General features: G+C 33.9%; 1 protein-coding gene and 1 pseudogene across 1 annotated transcript in view; both read right to left on the minus strand.

Annotated features, from left to right (window-relative positions):
- The window catches only part of NCAM2 (neural cell adhesion molecule 2), a 285546-nt gene that overhangs the window by 100164 nt on the left and 165271 nt on the right, over positions 1-20111 (minus strand). Inside the window, exons 11-12 of the mRNA XM_051984853.1 lie at positions 15916-16012; positions 4645-4818 (exon numbers count right to left, since the gene is read on the minus strand). Coding sequence (XP_051840813.1) covers positions 4645-4818; positions 15916-16012 — 271 coding nt within the window. The remainder of the gene's footprint in view (positions 1-4644; positions 4819-15915; positions 16013-20111) is intronic.
- Positions 7641-7745, minus strand: LOC127558580 (uncharacterized; annotated as a pseudogene).

The raw sequence follows: 20111 nt of genomic DNA on the forward strand, positions 1-20111 counted from the left end.
TAAATAGTCTTATTTTCTTAAAAACCTCCTTAGAAATATAGAAGATAGTAATAATAGGTTCCTGTGAAGTAGGCATAGCTAAGAACCTTTTGAAGTGTCCTCATCTTGAAAGGCAGAGTCCTAAAATCTTACTAAACCTGCTAATACTTTAAAGTAATGCTGAATGCTTGCTATTGTGGCAGATTAGCAACTGTGCAGGGTATCAATATTTTAAGACTTCAAGCTCTGGACCCATGCTCAGATAAAGGTACAGTGATTTTATTTTAGTTAAGAACTAGAAATTACAAAGGAAAATATGCTTATTCTTATATATATATGCATATGTATGTGTGTGTATACACACACACTCACACACACATATACACAATTTATATATTTATTTATTAAGTCTCTAACCATTGTATCTCACTGTCTTAAGAATGATTTTTCAACTCTGGCTTTAATCTCCCACAGTAAGATTAAATAAGTATCTGATTTGTTCTCTCCATCCATCTTTCAGGATATTCTACAGGAAACTTATATTATGTATCAAACACTATAAATATAGGACATTATAAAAATACTGGTTACTATAGGACACTAAATATTTCCTCATATTGTTCAAATTAAAAATGATTTAATACCCCTTTTGTGAAAACTCAGACTTTTAACTGGGGAAAAGAGATCACATCCTACCAGCGTTAAATCAAAATCCTTAGATCTTTTTTGCCTAGGCCAAAAACCAGTCCTTCATTGGACTCTTAGACTGAAGAATTTTAACATCAATCACTTATAATTCATAAACACATTTTAAGTTACCTAATAATAACAGGTGTGAATTCAAATTGATAAAACTTTATGTATATTTCTTAGTATTGTTAATGTAAAGTTACGTTTATTATCATCAAACTTGGTAATACCAATAGTTAGAAAAATAGATTTTTTTTCAATAAGGAAATTGTTACAATATGCTTTCAGTGTAAAGAGTATTTTATTCAGATTACAATGCTGAAAAATATTTTTTCTTCTGTCTTTAAGAAGTTTGACATAATTATGTTTGTTTCAACTCTGCTGGTGACATGTTATAAATGCTATATAAGACTTACACCTAAAAGACAGGTGAAAGTACTTACTCTATGTAATTAGAAGGTTCATTAATCAGTTTCTGTAAGTTCAGAATGATTTCCTGGCATAAGGTAATTTAGAGATGATTTAACTGAACTGAGATAGCTTTAATAGAAATAGATTTTGTTATATATTTCAAATTCATAATACTGTTTATGATATTATTAGGATTACAACTCATTTTTGAATTTAGATGTTGCTACATTATGAGCTAAACTGTTAAAAGAAAAAGAAAATGTTTGCATGCTATTAATATTCTGAAGTACTTGCCGAGAGTAAAAAGGAAATTTCATCTAAAATTATTTAGCCATCACTTAGGAAAATTATGAGATCATTCATTAAGTTATTAAGGGTTATTATGATAAGGCCAATTTAATTGAGTATATTTTTGGCATTGCTTCACTTAGAAAACTAAATCTCCTTCCCCACTGAGAGTAATTTTTGATGAGAAGAGGGTGGTAATTAGGAAAATATTTGTGGTAATTAGGAATTTATAGCATAAAAATATTATGGATTCTGAAGTTATATCTAGAATGATCTGTACCGAAATTAAATTTTAACCAAATTAATCTTAACAAACTCTAATTTAAATTTTTTTTTCTTTAAGGGTTGAATAAGAGATAGATATGTTAGTTTAAAGGTTTCCTACTATGTTACTTAATGAAAGTCTAATGATTATCATCTTTTTACATCAGGATAATTTTAAGGTGTTTTTCAGAAAGAGAAATACTAGTAGAAAGGAATGTTAGTAAAAATATTTTCTGTGTTTTTTTTTAGAAGGCCTAATTAATTTTTCTTGCTAGTTAATTTATTGCAACAACTTGAGAGTATTAGTGAAAACTATCTAGTCCTACTATGATACACTTTGCTATTTGAAGTGAAATCTTTTAGGATTCTGAATATTCCTTTTCAGCTTCATTCTTAGTTTTGTTGTAATCTTGGGCCAAATTTAAATGAGTGCTTCAGGAAAAATGCTAGTAGTTTAAAGAAAGTAACATCAGAGATCTGAGGCCAGTGGATACATGTCTTGGAAATAAAGATTGGAAGGCTAACTTCAGGAAGGCTAAGGTTATTTAATTCATTTTCCCCTACAAGACATGGGCTTTCTTGGTTCCATATACTTGACTACTTATAATTATTCTAACCCTTGGGACATTATTATTTGCTCTCGGTGACATGTGATCCTTAATAAATGAATCTACCCAAAACTATGATTACTGGGACTTGCTGTTTAAGATCAAATGGGATTGTAATTGAGCCTGCTTCCAGGTATACTTATCCAAATGAACTGCAGGTGGATTTCTGATGGGAAAGGCTGGGAAAACGACTTTTGGCATGGGCTTAGGTACAATTAATCTGACTTGATTTCCCCAGTATGGATTTCCTCTTGAATGGAAGGTATCCTTGTAAGCCTCAATTACTGCAATTGATTATCTATAAATAAACTCTAGCCTGGAATTGACATCAAGATAAAGGAATATTTTCCCCTTACTATTCTTCTTTTATGGCAATTTTCTTTAATCATGTCAGGTAGTCAGTATGAATATAATATTAATCTTTATCTCATAGGCTAATACTTAAGCATATCTAAGCTAGTATAATAAGACACAAGTGTTGGAATTTTAGTCCTTTCTGTATTTTCAACAATGAAGTAAGTGGATAGTTAGTCTTGACATCTTCCTATAGTTCAATATAAGATAAAGGTCTTTAATATCTCACAATAATTAAGGAATGATGTACAGATTTGCAAAATTAGGATAAAATTCACTTAGTGAAGTTAATATTATAAGCTGTTATCTGTTTGGATTTAATGAAAAGAATTTCTGAACAATTAGTTATTATAAAAGAATAGCTTGTGATTTATCTTATATTGCTTTAAAGAGATAGCTACTTTTACTCAGAGTCATTCATTTGTACATAGCAATTGAAAATGTTGTATTTATTATCAGCAACCTATTTGATATGTACTGTTTGTAAATTGGTTACTCAATGTACTTGTATATCTCATCCTAGAACATTTTGCTACAATTGAAGTTATTCTGGAAACTTTAAAATTAATTCATTCTGGTATTAAAGGTCATTTTCTTATCCATAGCAAGATCTCATCCTCCTGAAGGGAGAATGAATAGCTAAAAAAAAAATAACAAAAATGGATAATGAAATGAATAGATAGAGTAAATTTTATTTTTGGTGAAAATTTTAAGATTATATATGCCAAATATATATTCAAAATATATTTGAAAGAATCAAAGAAGGAAATGAGAAAAGTGATTACTTTTCTATTATATAAATAACCAATTATTAAACTGGTATCCAGGCCTTTTTTCTTATTTCCTCATCCAGGAACCAGCCCCTTTAGGTCAATTAACAGTCTCTGAAGGACAAGTCTGATAGATAAGATTGTCTAAATCTTACAATCCTACGAAAAAACCCTTTTGATCTTGGACAGGACCCCATCCACCCAAGAGACTTTACTTCTGTTTAGAGTATAAACAGAATCTAATCTAGACAAATTTCTGCCCCAAAACAATGAGCTCACGCCCTTGTACCCTTCCATGGGAGTTTAAAGGATCCAGTTCATGAAGAAGAAAACCAACCCGAATGATATAGAAGGACTGAGGTGATAGGGAAGCAAGAGGGATAGGTCCCACATGTTATGGAATAAATATGTATGTTTCTGATTATACAGACAGTTCTAACTGGGTAAATTTGCATGATGCAAATGTGACTTTACATAAAGAATTCTGAAAGAAAACCATATTCTATAAAACCCCACATATGTTAACTTTACTGAACAATACTGTGCATTCTTTCTTTCTTTTTCTCTGCTCCTAGCTCTTGGTTTAGCACTCCAGAGTCTTCCATCCACCAAAAAACAAACAAAGAAAAAAGTTCAACTTCTAAAAAAATGCTTGCCTTGAAGGGAAAGGAAAAGAATGAATACCCAGAGATCACACTATGGAAAAATCACTTTTTGTAGAGGTTGGCAGAATGGTTCATTTACATAAAGTAAAAACTGTCTGTACCTTTGAAATCAATATCTCCTTGTAAGAGCCTATCTGTTAGTAGCTAAATGTAAATGGGGCATGGAGACTACCCACTACACTCCTCAGAGAGCTTAGAAAATTCATCCTCAATCCCATTAAAATTACCAGAGAACCTTGGGGAAGGGGTAATATGTGACATACTTGTTCTTCAGGCAATGGAGTGTCCAGTGTAATCAGTGTTAATGCTTCAAATACTTGCCTCAAAACAAACCTGGGTTTAATAATCTTTATGATTAAAATTATATAATTTTCCTGATTTGGGTGTTTTATGATTTTTTTTTAAATTTAAGAAGCATCCTCTATAAACATTGTTACTATAAATCAAGTAATTTCCTTTAAACTTCCTGTAATTTTTTTTCCAAAGTTTTATTCACTCAATTTAGGGCAATGAAACTTTTATTCCCATTCCTCTGAAATGCAAAATGTAACAGATGAAACAAAAATAAGAACTGACTTTGAATTGATAAACAGGATTCCAAATTTGTTGACTCACTTGAAATTCCATGGGAACGAAACACTTTCCATGTTTCTGAAGTCACTTCTTTTACATCCAATTGATAGTGATGAATAGGTACACCACCATGAGAGTCTGGTTTGTTAAAAGAAACTTTGGCAATAGTTTGTGACAACTCTATAATTTTTACTTCATAGGGACTGGAAGGCACATCTATAAGAAAATAAAAACAATGGAAACATAAAAAATAAATTGAGAAAAACCAATACTAAAACATACAGTATATTTAATAATATAAATAATAGAAAATTCTTATTCAGGTAGTTTAACAGATATGAACTTTAAAAGTATATAGTTAGCTTGATATTCTTTTTGAGTAATGAGAAATCAAAAGTGGGAAAGTCATCCCTTACCTCTGTTAATAAAATAGCATTAAATCAATGCAAAACCAAATTTCATTTTATTAATTTGGGTTTCCAATGTCATTTTTTAAATGAGATGATGTTTTCACTAATTCAATTTTTTGGGTGAGGGCATGGTTACTGAACACATTTGGAACAGTAGTACAATTTTAAAATTCAAATTTTTTATTCAGACTAATTTGCATGGCATCTATAAAACATAAGTTATCATTCTTCAGAAAATCAAAATAGGAAATTCAAAAGATAGTTTCATCTACTTGATACTCATTTATAATAAAAATTCAGTTGAGATGGCCTGACTTGAATACACTTATTTTAAAAAAGATTTATTAATATACTACAAATGGAAATATTCATTATTTTATTTCTTACATGAAATCTAAATCCTCAAAAAGAAAAATCTGGGGTCACATTTTAAAAATTATATTCTTCTGTGTCCAATGAATTTGTGAAGATTAAGAAGTAACTGTCTATATCTATTTCAATAAAAATTATCAAAATAGAAACAATAAATCTAGTCAATTTTATAATAATCTGCACATATTAAAATTCCAAAGTTGTCATTTTTTCTTCAAAATCTTTTATATATTAGATTCAGATGTTTTTTAAAACAATTTTTTTCAATCAGCAGAAATGTCCTTCCCCCCTCCCATTTTTATCTCCTCCCATCCAATTTAGAATGAATAAAAAACTAAATCCCAGTCACAAACATGTATAGACAAGCAAAGCAAACTTCCTTGTCTGAAAGAAAAAAATGCAAGTGTGTATATGAACATGTATACATGTTTCTTTCACTTAATGCAGAACATCTTTAGAAATTATTATATTTTCTTTCAATGAAATTGAGTTCAATAGGTGGATTTGAATTTTAAAGAGCATTATAACTTTACATTTTTGGAATTTCTTTTTGAGATGACTTTGCTGGAAAGAATAAAAAATTAAAAAAATTTGTGATTATTTTTTCCTTTGTTTTGTTTTCCTTTGACATTTATTAAATGTCTACTCTGTACCAGGCATTGTGCTAACAGCTGGGAATAAAAAAGAGGCAAGAGATAGTCCCAGTCCTCAGGGAATTCACAATTTAATAGGGGAGACAACATGTAAAAAAGGAGAATTAGGAAAGGTTTCTCATAAAAACATGGAATTTTAGCTAAGGAATCCAGGGAAGTTAGAGGGCAGAGTTGGGAAGCATGAGGGACAAGTCAGAGAAAATGTCCAGAGCCATAAGAAAGACTGTCTTGTTCACAGAACAGCAAGGAGACTGGATTGAAGAGTGTGTGGTGAGGACTAAAGTATAAAAAGACTGGGTTGCACACTTAATACCGTACACCAAGATAAGATCAAAATAGGTTCATGATTTAGGCATAAAGAATGAGATTATAAATAAATTAGAAGAACATAGGATAGTTTATCTCTCAGACCTGTGAAAGAGGAAGGAATTTGTGACCAAAGAAGAACTAGAGATCATCATTGATCACAAAATAGAAAATTTTGATTATATCAACTTAAAAAGCTTTTACACAAACAAAACTAATACAGACAAGATTAGAAGGGAAGCAAAAAACTGGGAAAACATTTTTATGTTAAAGGTTCTGATAAAAGCCTCATTTCCAAAATATATGGAGAACTGACTCTAATTTATAAGAAATCAAACCATTCTCCAATTGATAAATGGTCAAAGGACATGAACAGAAAATATTCAGATGAAGAATTTAAAACTATTTCTACTCACATAAAAAGGTGTTCCAACTCATTATTAATCAGAGAAATGCAAATTAAGACAACTCTGAGATACCACTACACACCTGTCAGATTGGCTAGGATGACAGGAAAAGATAATGACGAATATTGGAGGGGATGCGGAAAAACTGGGACACTGATGCATTGTTGGTGGAGTTGTGAATGAATCCAACCATTCTGGAGAACAATTTGGAACTATGCTCAAAAAGTTATCAAACTGTGCATACCCTTTGATCCAGCAGTATTTCTATTGGGATTATATCCCAAAGAGATATTAAAGAAGGGAAAGGGACCTGTATGTGCAAAAATGTTTGTGGCAGATCTCTTTGTAGTATAGTGTAGTAGGAAATGAATGGATGCCCATCAATTGGAGAATGGTTGGGTAAATTGTGATATATGAATGTTATGGTATATTGTTCTGTAAGAAATGACCTGCAGGATGAATACAGAGGACCTTGGAGAGACTTACGTGAACTGATGCTGAGTGAAATGAGCAGAGGAGATCATTATATACTTCAACAACAATACTATATAAGGATCAATTCTGATGGACATGGCCCTCTTCAACAATGAGAGAATCCAAATCAGTTCCAACTGAGCAATAATGAACAGAACCAGCTACACCCAGTGAAAGAACACTGTGAATCAGTGTGGACTACAATATTGTATTTATATTCTTTCTATTATTATTTGCTTACATTTTTGTTTTTCTTCCCAGGTTATTTTTACCTTCTTTCTAAATCTGATTTTTCTTGTGCAACAAGATAACTATATAAATATGTACATATATATTATATTTAACATATACTTTAACATATTTAACATGTATTGGACTACCTGCCATCGAGGGGAGGGAGTAGAGGGAAGGAAGGGAAAAGTTGGAACAGAAATTTTTGCAAGGGTCAATGCTGAAAAATTACCCATGCATATAGCCTGTAAATACTACACTTGATCTTAGCCAAAAGGCCGAGAAGCGATATATATAGCCTGTAAATAAAAAGTTATAATAATAATAATAATAAAAATGCTGGATTGGTAGGGGGGATAAGTTGTGAAAGGAAATCAAGTGAGAAGGTGTGTAATATGGCCAGACCTGCTCTTTAAGTAAATCACTTTGGTGGCTCAATGGAGAATGGACTGAATGAAGTTGGTTGGGAGTCAGGGTCTGCACTAGAATGGCGGCAGTGTCAGGAAAAAGGAATGAGAATTTTTGAAAGCTGTGGGAAAAGTGGAAACAGACTGGTTATGGGGATGGTGACATAGGGAGGTACGGAGACATGACAGTAGAGGTGGAGAAACTAAAAATAGATGATAGAGGAAGATAATAAAGGGGGCAATTTGTTAGAGGTGACAGGATGGAATGGGATCAGTTAAGTAGGTAGATGGGTTAGCCTTAGTAAAGAGCAAAGCTGACTCATTATATGAGATTGGGGTGAAAGTTTCCCTTGATAACAGATGAGAAAGTTGTAAGAAGAAAGAATTGATGGTGAATGTTCTTCTTCTTCTTTTTTTTTTTGGTAAAATATAATGTAAGGTTCTCAACTAAGAGGATGGGGAGAAGGGGAGCCACGGCAGTTTTGAGAAGAGAAGGAAATATCTGGGAGAACTGTTATATATCCCAGTGACTGGGATAGTAAGTTGATATGGTAAATAAGAGAAGGATTACTCATTAGCAATAAGGATCCAGTTGAAATTAGATAACAAACTTGTAGTGGACTGAGAAAGAATCATTGTATAATTTTCTCCATTTTAGTCCAGCAACATAATTTAGGAATAAAGGCAACAAATGGTGAGCTTATCCAAGGCTGATGCTTGGGAGAGTATAAATGGCAATATGAAAAGAGGGCTAGAAAATCAAGAGAGAGGGACAGTATAGAGTTGAATTACTTCACTAAGATTGGGAAAAGAGGAGAGGAGGTGGCTTGAGCAAGTTGCTGACCTGTGATTAAAATTGGAAGGCCAAGATATTAGAGGCTGTGGTATGGATGAAAAATAGAATTTTGTAAAGAAGGCAGAGGAAGAGGTGAAAAGTCAATAAGTTATGGTACAATAATGGAACTGTGCAATTCTTAATGTGGAGGTGGTTATATTTGTGGGTAATGGCAAGAACAAAAGTATGACCATTTATGTGTGTGGCTAAGGTGGGATGGAGGAATAGCTCATGGGAGATGGAGAGATTAAGGAATTGAGTGGTTGGGGAGTTTAAGGGGGAGTCAATATGTATACTGAAGATAGGAAATGGAGAGGACAGAAAAATTATGAACTTTGTATCACTCACTGAACATGGAAGAGATGTTGCTGAGTGATGAAGATGAGGGAAAAACTGGAAATGACAACGGAGAGGAAGGAATCCCTCTACCAGTGAGCCAAGGGGAATGAATGAAGGTGTAGTTAGTACTGGAAAAGTGTGGCTATGGAGCCTGTGTCATCTGGGGAGACTATCAGTAATAATGGAAGGAGGGGGAGAAGAAAGGATTTAGGATGAATCTTAGGGACAATGAATGGATATTCCAGAAGGCACAGTGGAAAGGTTAAGTGGGGTTTGCTTGAAACTTTGCAGTGGGAAGGATCATTGGATGGGAATAAGAAATTAGATGGTGAAAGGTAGGGAATTTGTTTTGGATGATGATCTAGAGGGGAAGGGAATGGTCAAGTGTGAGAATGTTCATCAATGTGCGGAGAATGCCTCTTATCCAAAAAGAGGTTGGAGATCAGAATGAATATTAGTTGTATATGAGATGAAAGGTTCATAGTCAGATTGTCTGATGGCAAGTCCTGTTTCATTATTTTTCCCTAAAAGGGCAGGAAAAGGATGCAATAAGAGATGGAAGTCAAAACTGCACAGCAAATGTTCTTTTCCTGGTACTGGAAAGCAGCAGATGGAAGGTCTGAGGTCAAAGGGTAGGTTGCTGCTCCTTGCCCTGGGAGATCAGACTGGTAGTAACAGAAGTAACCTTGTGCCGGTAAAGATGGAAGTCACTGCTCTGGGGCAGATGGAAGCTTGTCCTTCGGGGCTTTCCCTCAGGAGGACATGCTACAACCAGCAGGAGATGGAAGGCCCAAGGAGTATGGTCAGAGGAATGTTCAGGTCATCTTCTCAGCTGGGGGAGTTGGCAGTGAGGGAGCAAAAGGAAGCAGTATAATCCTTGTTCTGGGAGAAGTCCTTTGGGCAGGTGGAAGCCACCTGGTCTTTCTACCTTCCCTAAAGGGTGCACACTGTTCTAAGGAGGGGATGGAAGGCGCAAGAAGCTCTTCTCTTCACCCGAGGAGGCTGGCAATAAAGCAGCATATAATCATTCAAATCTTGGAGATGAACACATCCAAAAATAAAATAGGATTTTGGTATAGAAATAGAATTTTGTTATACATTTTACAAATTTCCACATGAATGTTGAATGCAATGTAATTATAGACTCAGAAATTTGTATGTGAAAAGGACTCTCAAGATAATCTACAGAACATGAGAATTTCTGGCTCAGGCTTCTTGTCACCACTAAGCCAAGAAAAACTATGTCCCAGTCCTCGACTTTATCTTGAGCTTCTTGACATGGCTTCAAGCAAGCAGGTTACACATCCTGCTGGTCTGAAAAAAATTAAGTTTAGGACATTTAACTTATGCTCCAATACTGACCATCTTGACCTATAGCTTTGACCAAGCTTTCCTGACCTTCCCAATGTAGATGTCCTTATCTTTCCTTTCTGTTACTTGTTTCCTGATGTGTATACCCTCATCTTCCTCTCTTCTACTTTGGCCAAGTTTCTAGTGTTTCCATCCGCTTATATATTCACATTTCATATAAAGTTGCTAAAACTGATGCTCTTGGCTCATTGACAGACATAAGCTCTCAGTGAAGCTTGAACTCTGAGCATAATAAAACTGCAGTTATTATTGATTCACAGCAGTACTGAATCAGTGGACCCTTGGATAATTTTTGTTTTATCTATTCTGATTCTTATTTTTTCATCTTTTAGAGGAGAAAATTGAAGTCCAAGAATTGTGACATTAGCTTCTTGAGAACAGGGACTGCTTTTGTTTCTTCTTATATACCCAATACTTAGCACAATGCCTAGTATATTGTAAGTACTTAATATGTTTACTGTTTGATTGACTAATTAGAAAAGTAATTGAAAAATAAAAGCCTACAAGTCTCCTACAACCTAAAACAATATTTATTTTACTATAATTATTAACATATGATTTTCTTGCTTTCCAAACCTGGACTTACAGGTGAATTTTTTCTTTTAGAGAAATCCTGATTTAATGGAAGAAAAGGATCTCACAGGATAATAAGATAAGGTTTGCAACATGAAACATAGAAGCAACCGAATTGATGAAGTTGTAGATACACTATGGGTGCTAAAGAATGTTTTAAACAAAAATGATTTATGCTGAAATCCTAAGAATATTAAATAAACATCCACTACCCTGGAGCATCCTTTTTCAAGCACTCTTACTTATTAATTTTATAGTCCTTGATATCATAGACCTGGAATTGAATCTTGTGAAGAGAATATTCCTTAGATGGAAATTGAATGACTTTTCATGTTTACATAATTCCCATCACTATTGATGCCTTTTAGTATATACAATGGCACTATCAAGTATATATAACACACTACAATGTATCACTCAAATATTTCTGCTTCTGTATTCTGTATTTGAAAGAGCCCTTGGCAGGATGGGGTCAAGATGGCAGAATAGCAGGAAGAAGCACATTCAAAGATCTAGAAAACATACCAAATTGAATTCTAACTGAGGAATCCAAGAAAAATCATAATATATCATTTTTCCAGTTCAATTTGGCTTAGGGAAAGAGAAAGAGAGAGGTCTGTAGACACTAGGAATTGGGTGTTGCCAGAAGAATGTAGCATATTGAGCATTCTAGTATTCAAATACTGAAAGAGATTTGATACAAGAAGTAAACCCAAAGGGATCCCTGAACTAACTCAGAGTACAGAAATGAATGCTGTCTGGCAGGTTTGTTTCCAATCCAGTTCTAGGTAGGACTGAGGAATAGGATTGGGGGGAGGTGGAAGTCTATATCTAGGGAAAGCAGAGAGAAGTGGCTGCTAACAGATCTTAGCTGTATAGTAAACAAGGATTAAGTTTGGAAGCAAACAGAGCTGTGTGACTCTATAAACAGGAGAAGAGTCTTAGGTCCAGACTCTATACCAGGCTAAAGTCTACAACGGAATAAGCAGGAGTCTTAGACCAAAGGGAAGTATGAACGAACCTGCAGATCCTCCCATTAAGCAAATATAGACTAAGTTCAGCAGTAGTCTACTGAAACAAGAACAAGGCAAAGGGGTCTTGTTCAGACCCAAACATGGATTAGGAACATGCATAGCTCAGGAGGACAGTGAGCAGATTTCACCCTGAATCATATAAATTTGGAGCACTGAGCTCAAAAGAATAAAACCTGAACTATGAAAGAAGTAAAAGGAAGTAAGAGGACCAAAATTTGGGATAGATAATCCCTGCTGCAAAGAGTACAGAGCCTGGTGCAAACATATATCCAGAGTAAAAAAAAATAGGCTTGAAAAATGAACAAATAAAAGAATTCCACCAGAGATATTATGGTGACAGAGAAGCCCAAGACACAAACTAAGAAGAGAAAGACATGTAGACATCTATGAGTAAAGTCTCAAAAAAATTATAGTTTGTATTTATGTCCAAACAGAATTCTTAGAAGAATTAACACAAGAATTAGGAGAAGAGCTAAAAATGACTTTAATAATAAACGTGGTAGAGGAACATATAGGAAAAGAAATTAGAGCTATGGAAGAAAGATACAAAAAGGGAAATAACAACTTGAAATAAAAAGAACAAAATCTAACCAAAGAAAATACCATACTAATAATCAGAATTGGCCAAATTGAAGGTAATGACTTCAAGAAATATTAAAATATGATCAAGCAGAAGTTGTTGCCGACATGAAACATCATTGGACTACTTGAAGCCATGAGCAACAACAAAATAACCTAGTCTTCATATTTCAAAAAAAATCATCAAAGAATTTTCTCCATAGACCCAGAAGGCAAAATAGAAATTGAAAAAATCCATCAGTCACTTCCTAAAAGAAACTCTAAACTAAACATTCCCAGGAACATTATATTCAAAATTCAGGTTAAAGAAAAAAAATGTAAACAAAGACAATAAAGTACTAAAAAGCCACAGTCAAGGTCACACATAGTTTTGCATTCACCAGAAAGATGAGCTTTAAGTATGATATTTCAGAGAAAAATAATATAGGCTTACAACCAAGAGAAATTTACTCAAAAAAACTGAATTTTAATATGCTGGAAAATATTTAATGAAAGAGAGGATTTCTAAGCTTTCCTGATGAAAAGACTAGAACTGAATAGAAAATCTGACATACAAAGATAAAAGACAAGAGAAACTTAAAAGGTAATTTTAGCAAGCACTCAAAAGAGACTAAACAAGATCAAACTGTATTCTTATGTGTGTGTGTGTGTACACATTTTAAATTATATATGTGTGACATATAATATATTTAACATATGTATAATATACATAAAAATTAACATATATGAAAACCTCACAGAAATGAAGTATTCAAATAGAAGTTTATACAAGAGGGAAGAGGAAGTGGGAGATGGAGTGGGAATACTTGAACCTCATTATCATCTAAATTTGTCAAAACATGGAAGAATACACACACAACAAGCTGGACATAGGAACATATTTCATTCAATAAAGAAAAAAAGGAAAGAGGTTAAGGGAAAGTAAAGAATAAAAAATAGGTAAATTAAAGGAGGGCAGTTAGGAAAGTGGATAGAGCCCAGAGTCAAAAAGACTCATCTTTCTGAGTTCAAATCTGGCTTCAGACATTTACTAGCTGTGTGACTCTGGGTAAGTCACTTAACCCTGTTTACTTCAGTTTATTTTTAAAATGAGCCAGAGAAGGAAATGGCAAAACACTCTAGCATCTTTGCCAATAAAACCCCATATGGGGTCATGAAAAGTCAGACATGATTGAAAAACTGAATAAGAACAACATATGAAGAAGTGTTCATCAACTGAAGAATGGAGGAATACATCCTAATACATATGAACAATTCAACAGTATTGTACTGAAATGATGAAGAGGATGGTTTCAGAAAAAAAAAACTGGGAAGTGAACATAAACAGAACAATTTACACAGAAACTGCAATATTGTAAAAATAATCAACTTTGAAAGACTTGGTAATTGTGATCAACACAATGTCCTAGGACTCATCAAAGTTTCAAAAGACTTATGATGGAAAATGCTATCCACATTCAGATAAAGAACTGATGGACTCAAAGTTTTTTCTTTCTCTTTCTTTTTTTTTTTTTTAAAGGACATGGCTAATAGAAAAATTTGTTTTGCATGACATAATGTAATGGATTTTGTATTTCTTATCTTCTCAATGGATGGGGGAGTGCTGTGAGAAAAGTAAAACAATTTAGAACTTAGAATCAAATAAGAGAGAATAAAAAATTGGATTGAATTAGCTGCTAATTAAATGTCAGAAATGGGCAGTAGATTATGATTACTCTTCCGACTCTTAGAATTAGCTCCACAGTTATAGAATAGGACTTCTCCTATTGTTGGGAAATATCTTGTTCCTAACAATGCTTTGAAACACAGAGAAATCCATATTTATTGCAAGGGGGCACTAAAATTATTTACAAGACTCCAATATAGATACAGCTCTAAGCACAGGAGATTTTGAAAATTGAGATGGTAGAGACAGGAAAAAATGGTGGTAGAATCTGGAGAATCTTGAAGATGCAAGTCTAAGTAGCAGAGATACAGCTGAAAAGCAAGGGATTTTAGTGAATTTATTCTGTGGCTTGTCTTCATGTCAATGGGCTGAGTGAGCTGATTGGACAGTGTAGTTCACATTCTATGCTTTAGTAACATAACAGATAATAAAACAGTGAGCCGTTTCAGTATGTCTAACTTTTGATGAAGGCTGTCCAACCTACTAGCTCAAGGAAGGTGATCTGGTGGGACCATTTGTAAATGTTACCCCTTTATAAGATTTGTGCAAGAACAAGACTGATAATCTCTAAAATATTTAATTTAAAGTTGACTAATGTTTACAATAGAAACACTAGAAGTGACAGCAATTTTGGAAATGGATGCTAGATACCTTTATTGTTTATATTATTTGCCTTGAATTCTTAAATTAGGGCGGCTAGATTCTGCAATGGATAGAGCACTAGCCCTGGAGATAGGAGAATCTGAGTTCAAATCCAGTCTAAGACACTGAACCCTTACTAATTATGTGATCCTGGGTAAGTCATTTAACCCTCACTGCCTCACACACCCTCTCCAAAAAAAAAAAAAATGCTTAAGTAAATGTCCATTCTCACTACTGTGATGTCATATGATTAATAATGTATGTCTTTTTTTGGACGGAATTCAGAGAAGAAAACTTAATTTTCATTAACAGTAGATTTTATCAGTTTTTGGTTTAGGAAATCTGTGGCATGGTTGGGGAAAATGAATGTGCTTAAGATATAGTGAATGAAGGTCATGAAGAATACAGGAGGTAATAGGATCAGGGGTACCTGTATCTGAATTTCAAATTTTAAAACATTGTTCTGTTTGATTTTCTTGCAATAATTACTGCCAAATATTAAAGAAAAGTCTGAGAGATTTTAAAGAAGCTAACAGAAATATTCAGAGACTTAATAAATTTATATTTATAAATATCTAGACATCTGATAATAATGAATTTTCATACATATATTTTAGTTTTTGGTTTTTCAAAAGTTAAAGACAAAACTTGCACATATTTCTTTAAAAAAATCAACTAAACTTTTGTAAATGAAACAGTTGTTTTTAAAAACAACTGAAATATCTATACAATAAAAATAAGATTTATAAAGATTAAAAAGTGTTAAGTATTTACAGAATTTAGTACATCATTTAAAATATTAAATATTTATTATAACTATTAAATAATTATTTAAAAAATCTATTAAATTTTCTGTATATTTAAAGTATTTGTGTCATAAGATCTGGTCTTAACATATGAAAAACTTAAAAATAAGAATAATTGCATTATTACAAATAGACAAAAATAATCTTTAAAATTATTTATTTGGAAATGTATAGCATTGTATAAAATTAATATAAACATTGTACTTACCAGCCAAAGCAAGAATATATTCCTGAAATCTTGTTCCAATTCGATTTGTGGCAGTGCAATTATACCGTCCAAAGTCATTGTCAGATGTAGGTGCAATCTTAATGAGAGAGACAGACAGACAGAGAGAGACAGAGAGAAAGACAGAGAGAGAGACAGTCAGAAACAGATAGAGAGAGAGGGACAGAGAGAAAGGGAGAGAGAGAGACAGAGAGACAGAGACAGAGACAGTGAGAGAGGGAGAGGGAGGGAAAGTAGAAGGGAAGGGAAAGGGAGAGAAGGAGAAGGAAAAGGGGAGAGGGGAAGAGAAAGGAAAAGGGGGAGAGAGAGAAGGAGGAGAGGGAAATGGAGAGGGAGGGGGGAAAAGGAAATAGGAAGAGAGGGATAGAGAAGGAAAAGGAGAAGAGCAGAGGGGTAGAAGGAGAAAGGCCAAAAAGGAGTGAGGAAGAAGATAGGAGAGGGGAAGGGGGGGAGAGAGGAAAAAGAAGGGAAAGGGGGAAGAGGAGGAAAAGAGGGAGAAAGAGGGAGGGAAGGCGAGAAAGAAAGAGAAAGAGACAGAGACAGAGAGAGAGAGAGAGAGAGAGAGAGAGAGAGAGAGAGAGAGAGAGAAGAGAATTTGAAAGCATGTTCTATCCATATCTAATAAGTAATATTTTAAAGTCAATCAGCAGTTCTTCCTTGTAGTCATCCATAAGCTTGGTGGGAATAACTAATAACAGAATATTGAGAATAAAATTTTTCTAAGAAGGATAATCCACTTTAATATGAGGAAATTCCTGGGAAGGAAACTGCTTGGAAACATTTAAAGACAAGTCATTTAATTCCAACTGCCTAGGGAAAAAAAACAACAAAAAACAACAACAAAAATATATTTTAAAACCTTCCACAAGTGAGAATGTTTGAGTTTTAGAGAGGAGAGAGACATTGCTTCCTGTCTATTGGCAAAATGGAATTTGGCCAACCTAAAAAGCAGTCTCTCCTTCATAGACTGAACAAACAACTCACTCCCTCTTTCTCTCACTTTAGCTCTCTTCTTTCCTCTCCCTCTCTCTTCCTCTGTCTCTCTTATTTCCTTTCCCCTTTGGGGAGAGAAACTGAAGCACAGTTATGTGGATTATGGATTTGTGGATTTGGAGTTTATGGATTGGGAAGGAGACAGTCTGCTCTTAAGTAGTTTCTTTCCTCAGGGAGCAGTTAAGGGTGATTTGTAGTTGAAGAACAAGATGAGTTGCATTTGTCCAGAAGCCCTAAGGGGAGAATTTCTGGACATCAAGTTGCTGGCCACCTCTGCTTTTTTATTTTTTGAGCACAGGTTGAATACTAGAAATATGATAATGGATTTCTCTAGCTTAAAAAAATAATAGCAGATGTAGCGCTGAGTCATTTCCTCCAGAAGCACATGGAAGAAGCAGACATGTTAAGACAAGCTTAGATGTTTCCAAGATTTTAATTATTGAAAAAAGGATCCTTGGAGAGAAAATCCAGTGCATATATTTGGACAAGGAAATGGAACTGCTTGCTCAGTAGCTCTAATAATATTTAGCTTCCAGGGGAATTCTAAACCACAGGGAAACATTAAATATCTGTCAGAGATTATGTGTAGCCCTGTGGAAAAGGTAAAATTTACCAGTATGTCAGTCTTATTCTGATATCAATCTCAAATTTCAGGTCCTTTCTGAAAGAAATAGATCCACCATTAAAAAAAAAATGAAAGATTTGTTAACTATGTGTCAGACATCGGATAAGTGCTGGGGATGCAAAGAAAGGCAAAAAATAAAACAAACCAGTCTTTGCCCTCAAGAAGATTATATCCTAATGGAAAAATAACATGTAAACAGCTAGATACAAGACTTATCTATAATGATAGCGAATGGGGATGGTAGGATCAAGTGAAGGTTTATTAAGTATGGAGGATACATGGGAATAGGAAACAGGAAAAGAGCAAGTAGAAAGGAATAAATGAAGATATGAGATAAAGTGGGTATAATAATGGGGTCAGTTTAGTGGAGAAGTCAGGAGAGGGTGGGCCCATTATTAAAAGTACCATATCTGGCATTAAGGCTCACATTCCTTAGCACTTTGAGGATCTGTAATATCCCAGGGTTGTTGTGAGGATCAGACGAGATAACAATTGTGAAGTCCTTGGTACAGTGCCTGGCACACAGTAAGTGCGCGCGCTCTCTCGCTCTCTCTCTCTCTCTCTCTCTCTCTCTCTCTATATATATATGTTAGCTGTTACTGTTGTTAGCTTTTAGCTGTAGAGGAGCTAGAGATACTTTCTTCCCCCGGTATTTGGCTATAATACAGCTTAATATAGAATACATTGTATATTATACATTATATTACAATGTATATTACATGTAATATATGTAAATATGTAATATAATTAATATATAGTATTACAACATCACTTACTATAATATCTTAGCTATCAACTAGATTCTTTAAGTATATTAGAAAATTTTCTAGAGTAATTATAGGTGGAGGCAATGAGCCACAGAGAGAAAATTTACCTTTTTGGAATAAGGCCCTATAAGAAACTGGGAATTTGCAGATAATTTTATAGAAAATCAGGTTAAATAAAAGCTTTTCCTCAATTTCAGTGATAATAAGGACTATTCTCTAAGCCTGAACTATAGAATTATATACCCCAGGTCCTTAAGTAAGATAGTGAACCTGCCCAGGTAAACTGCTTTTACTATTATTGTCTACAAATCCTCTAGGTTGTATATCTATGCAAAACTTCTCTCATCTCTTGCCTGGAGATGACAAACAATCCCAGAATTGAGGCTTTAAAAGAATCAAAAAGAAGAAGTTTCTTCTGTTCCTGGACTAATAGCCATTTCCTTAGCTGAAAGAGCTCTGTGCTCTCCAACTAAAAATAACAGGGGGATGAGGTGAACACATGGAGAAGAGAAAAGGAATTAAAATATCATTAATATACACATCAGGCACTGTGTCAGACAGCTTTTTGCAAATATTATCTCATTTGATTCTCATAATATTGTGCCACAGTTTCCTTTTATTGTCCTGTCTCAGTTTCCCTCATTGTTTTACCTCACTTTCCTTGAATTGTTCTGCCTCAATTCCCCCTTCCTGACCATTAAGACTGATATAATTTAAGGTTGGCTACCCTAGCATCATAAACTGTAAATATTTAATTTCAGATAAGGGAGAGTTCAGACATCCTGGCTCCTAAATCCTCCCAAATTATCAGAATTTATGGTCCTACCCCCAACCTATCAGAATTGAATTGATGGTCCCTGCCTGGAAATTCCCAAGCTCACCAATGCTCGGATGCCACCCCTTGCTTTTGTCTCCCATGATCTTGGAGCCACATATAAAAATCATTAGAATCTCACATTTGCTGCTGGATTCGTCAGCATGGAATTCAGCCACGGAGGCAGAATGGATTGTGCTCTGCCTCCAGAAAATCTCTCCCTCTCAGAAACCTAAATAAAATATTAAAAACTCTCTAATTTCTATCTTGCCTCAGTTTCTCTGGCATTACAATAACAACTCTGGGAGATATTTGATATTTATTATATCCATTTCACATATGAGGAAGTGGAGAAAGCATACATTATTTGCTCAAATTGCATAGCTAGTTCCTGAGACTTTATTTGAATTCAGTTCTTCCTGATTCCTGATTCTATACACTGCATCATTAGTTGCCTCTTGCCTGTATAAATTTACACACATACATGTATATATCCACATATGCACATATATCCATATATAATTCTCTCTCATGTATATATAAATGCTTATATGTACACAAGTGTGTGTGTATATATATGCATGTATGTGAGTCTTGGAGTATAGGTAGGGAATTGGACCATATATTGTATTAGTGGATATCTAGATAAGATCATGAATAAACAGGGCAGCTGAAGCTTATCTATCTTACTGAAACAAATGCTTGTGACATTATTTGTTGTCCTCAATTATATAGAAAAAAATCATAAATTATTCTACAACATCAAGAATATACCAGTAAGCCTTTGAGGATATAACTGATCTATGGAATATAACTTAATGTGTTATATGATAGTTATTTTTAAATTTTTACTCTATATTTACTACCTTTATAAGAGACTTGATAAAAATTTAGGAAGAATTCAACAAGATTTTAATTAACCCTACTTTTTTATTATATTAACTCTAAACCACAGGATTGGGAAGAAAAACTATTTCAT

The sequence above is a fragment of the Antechinus flavipes genome, chromosome 3, assembly GCF_016432865.1.
Source record: "Antechinus flavipes isolate AdamAnt ecotype Samford, QLD, Australia chromosome 3, AdamAnt_v2, whole genome shotgun sequence".
NCBI classification, from domain to species: Eukaryota; Metazoa; Chordata; class Mammalia; order Dasyuromorphia; family Dasyuridae; genus Antechinus; species Antechinus flavipes.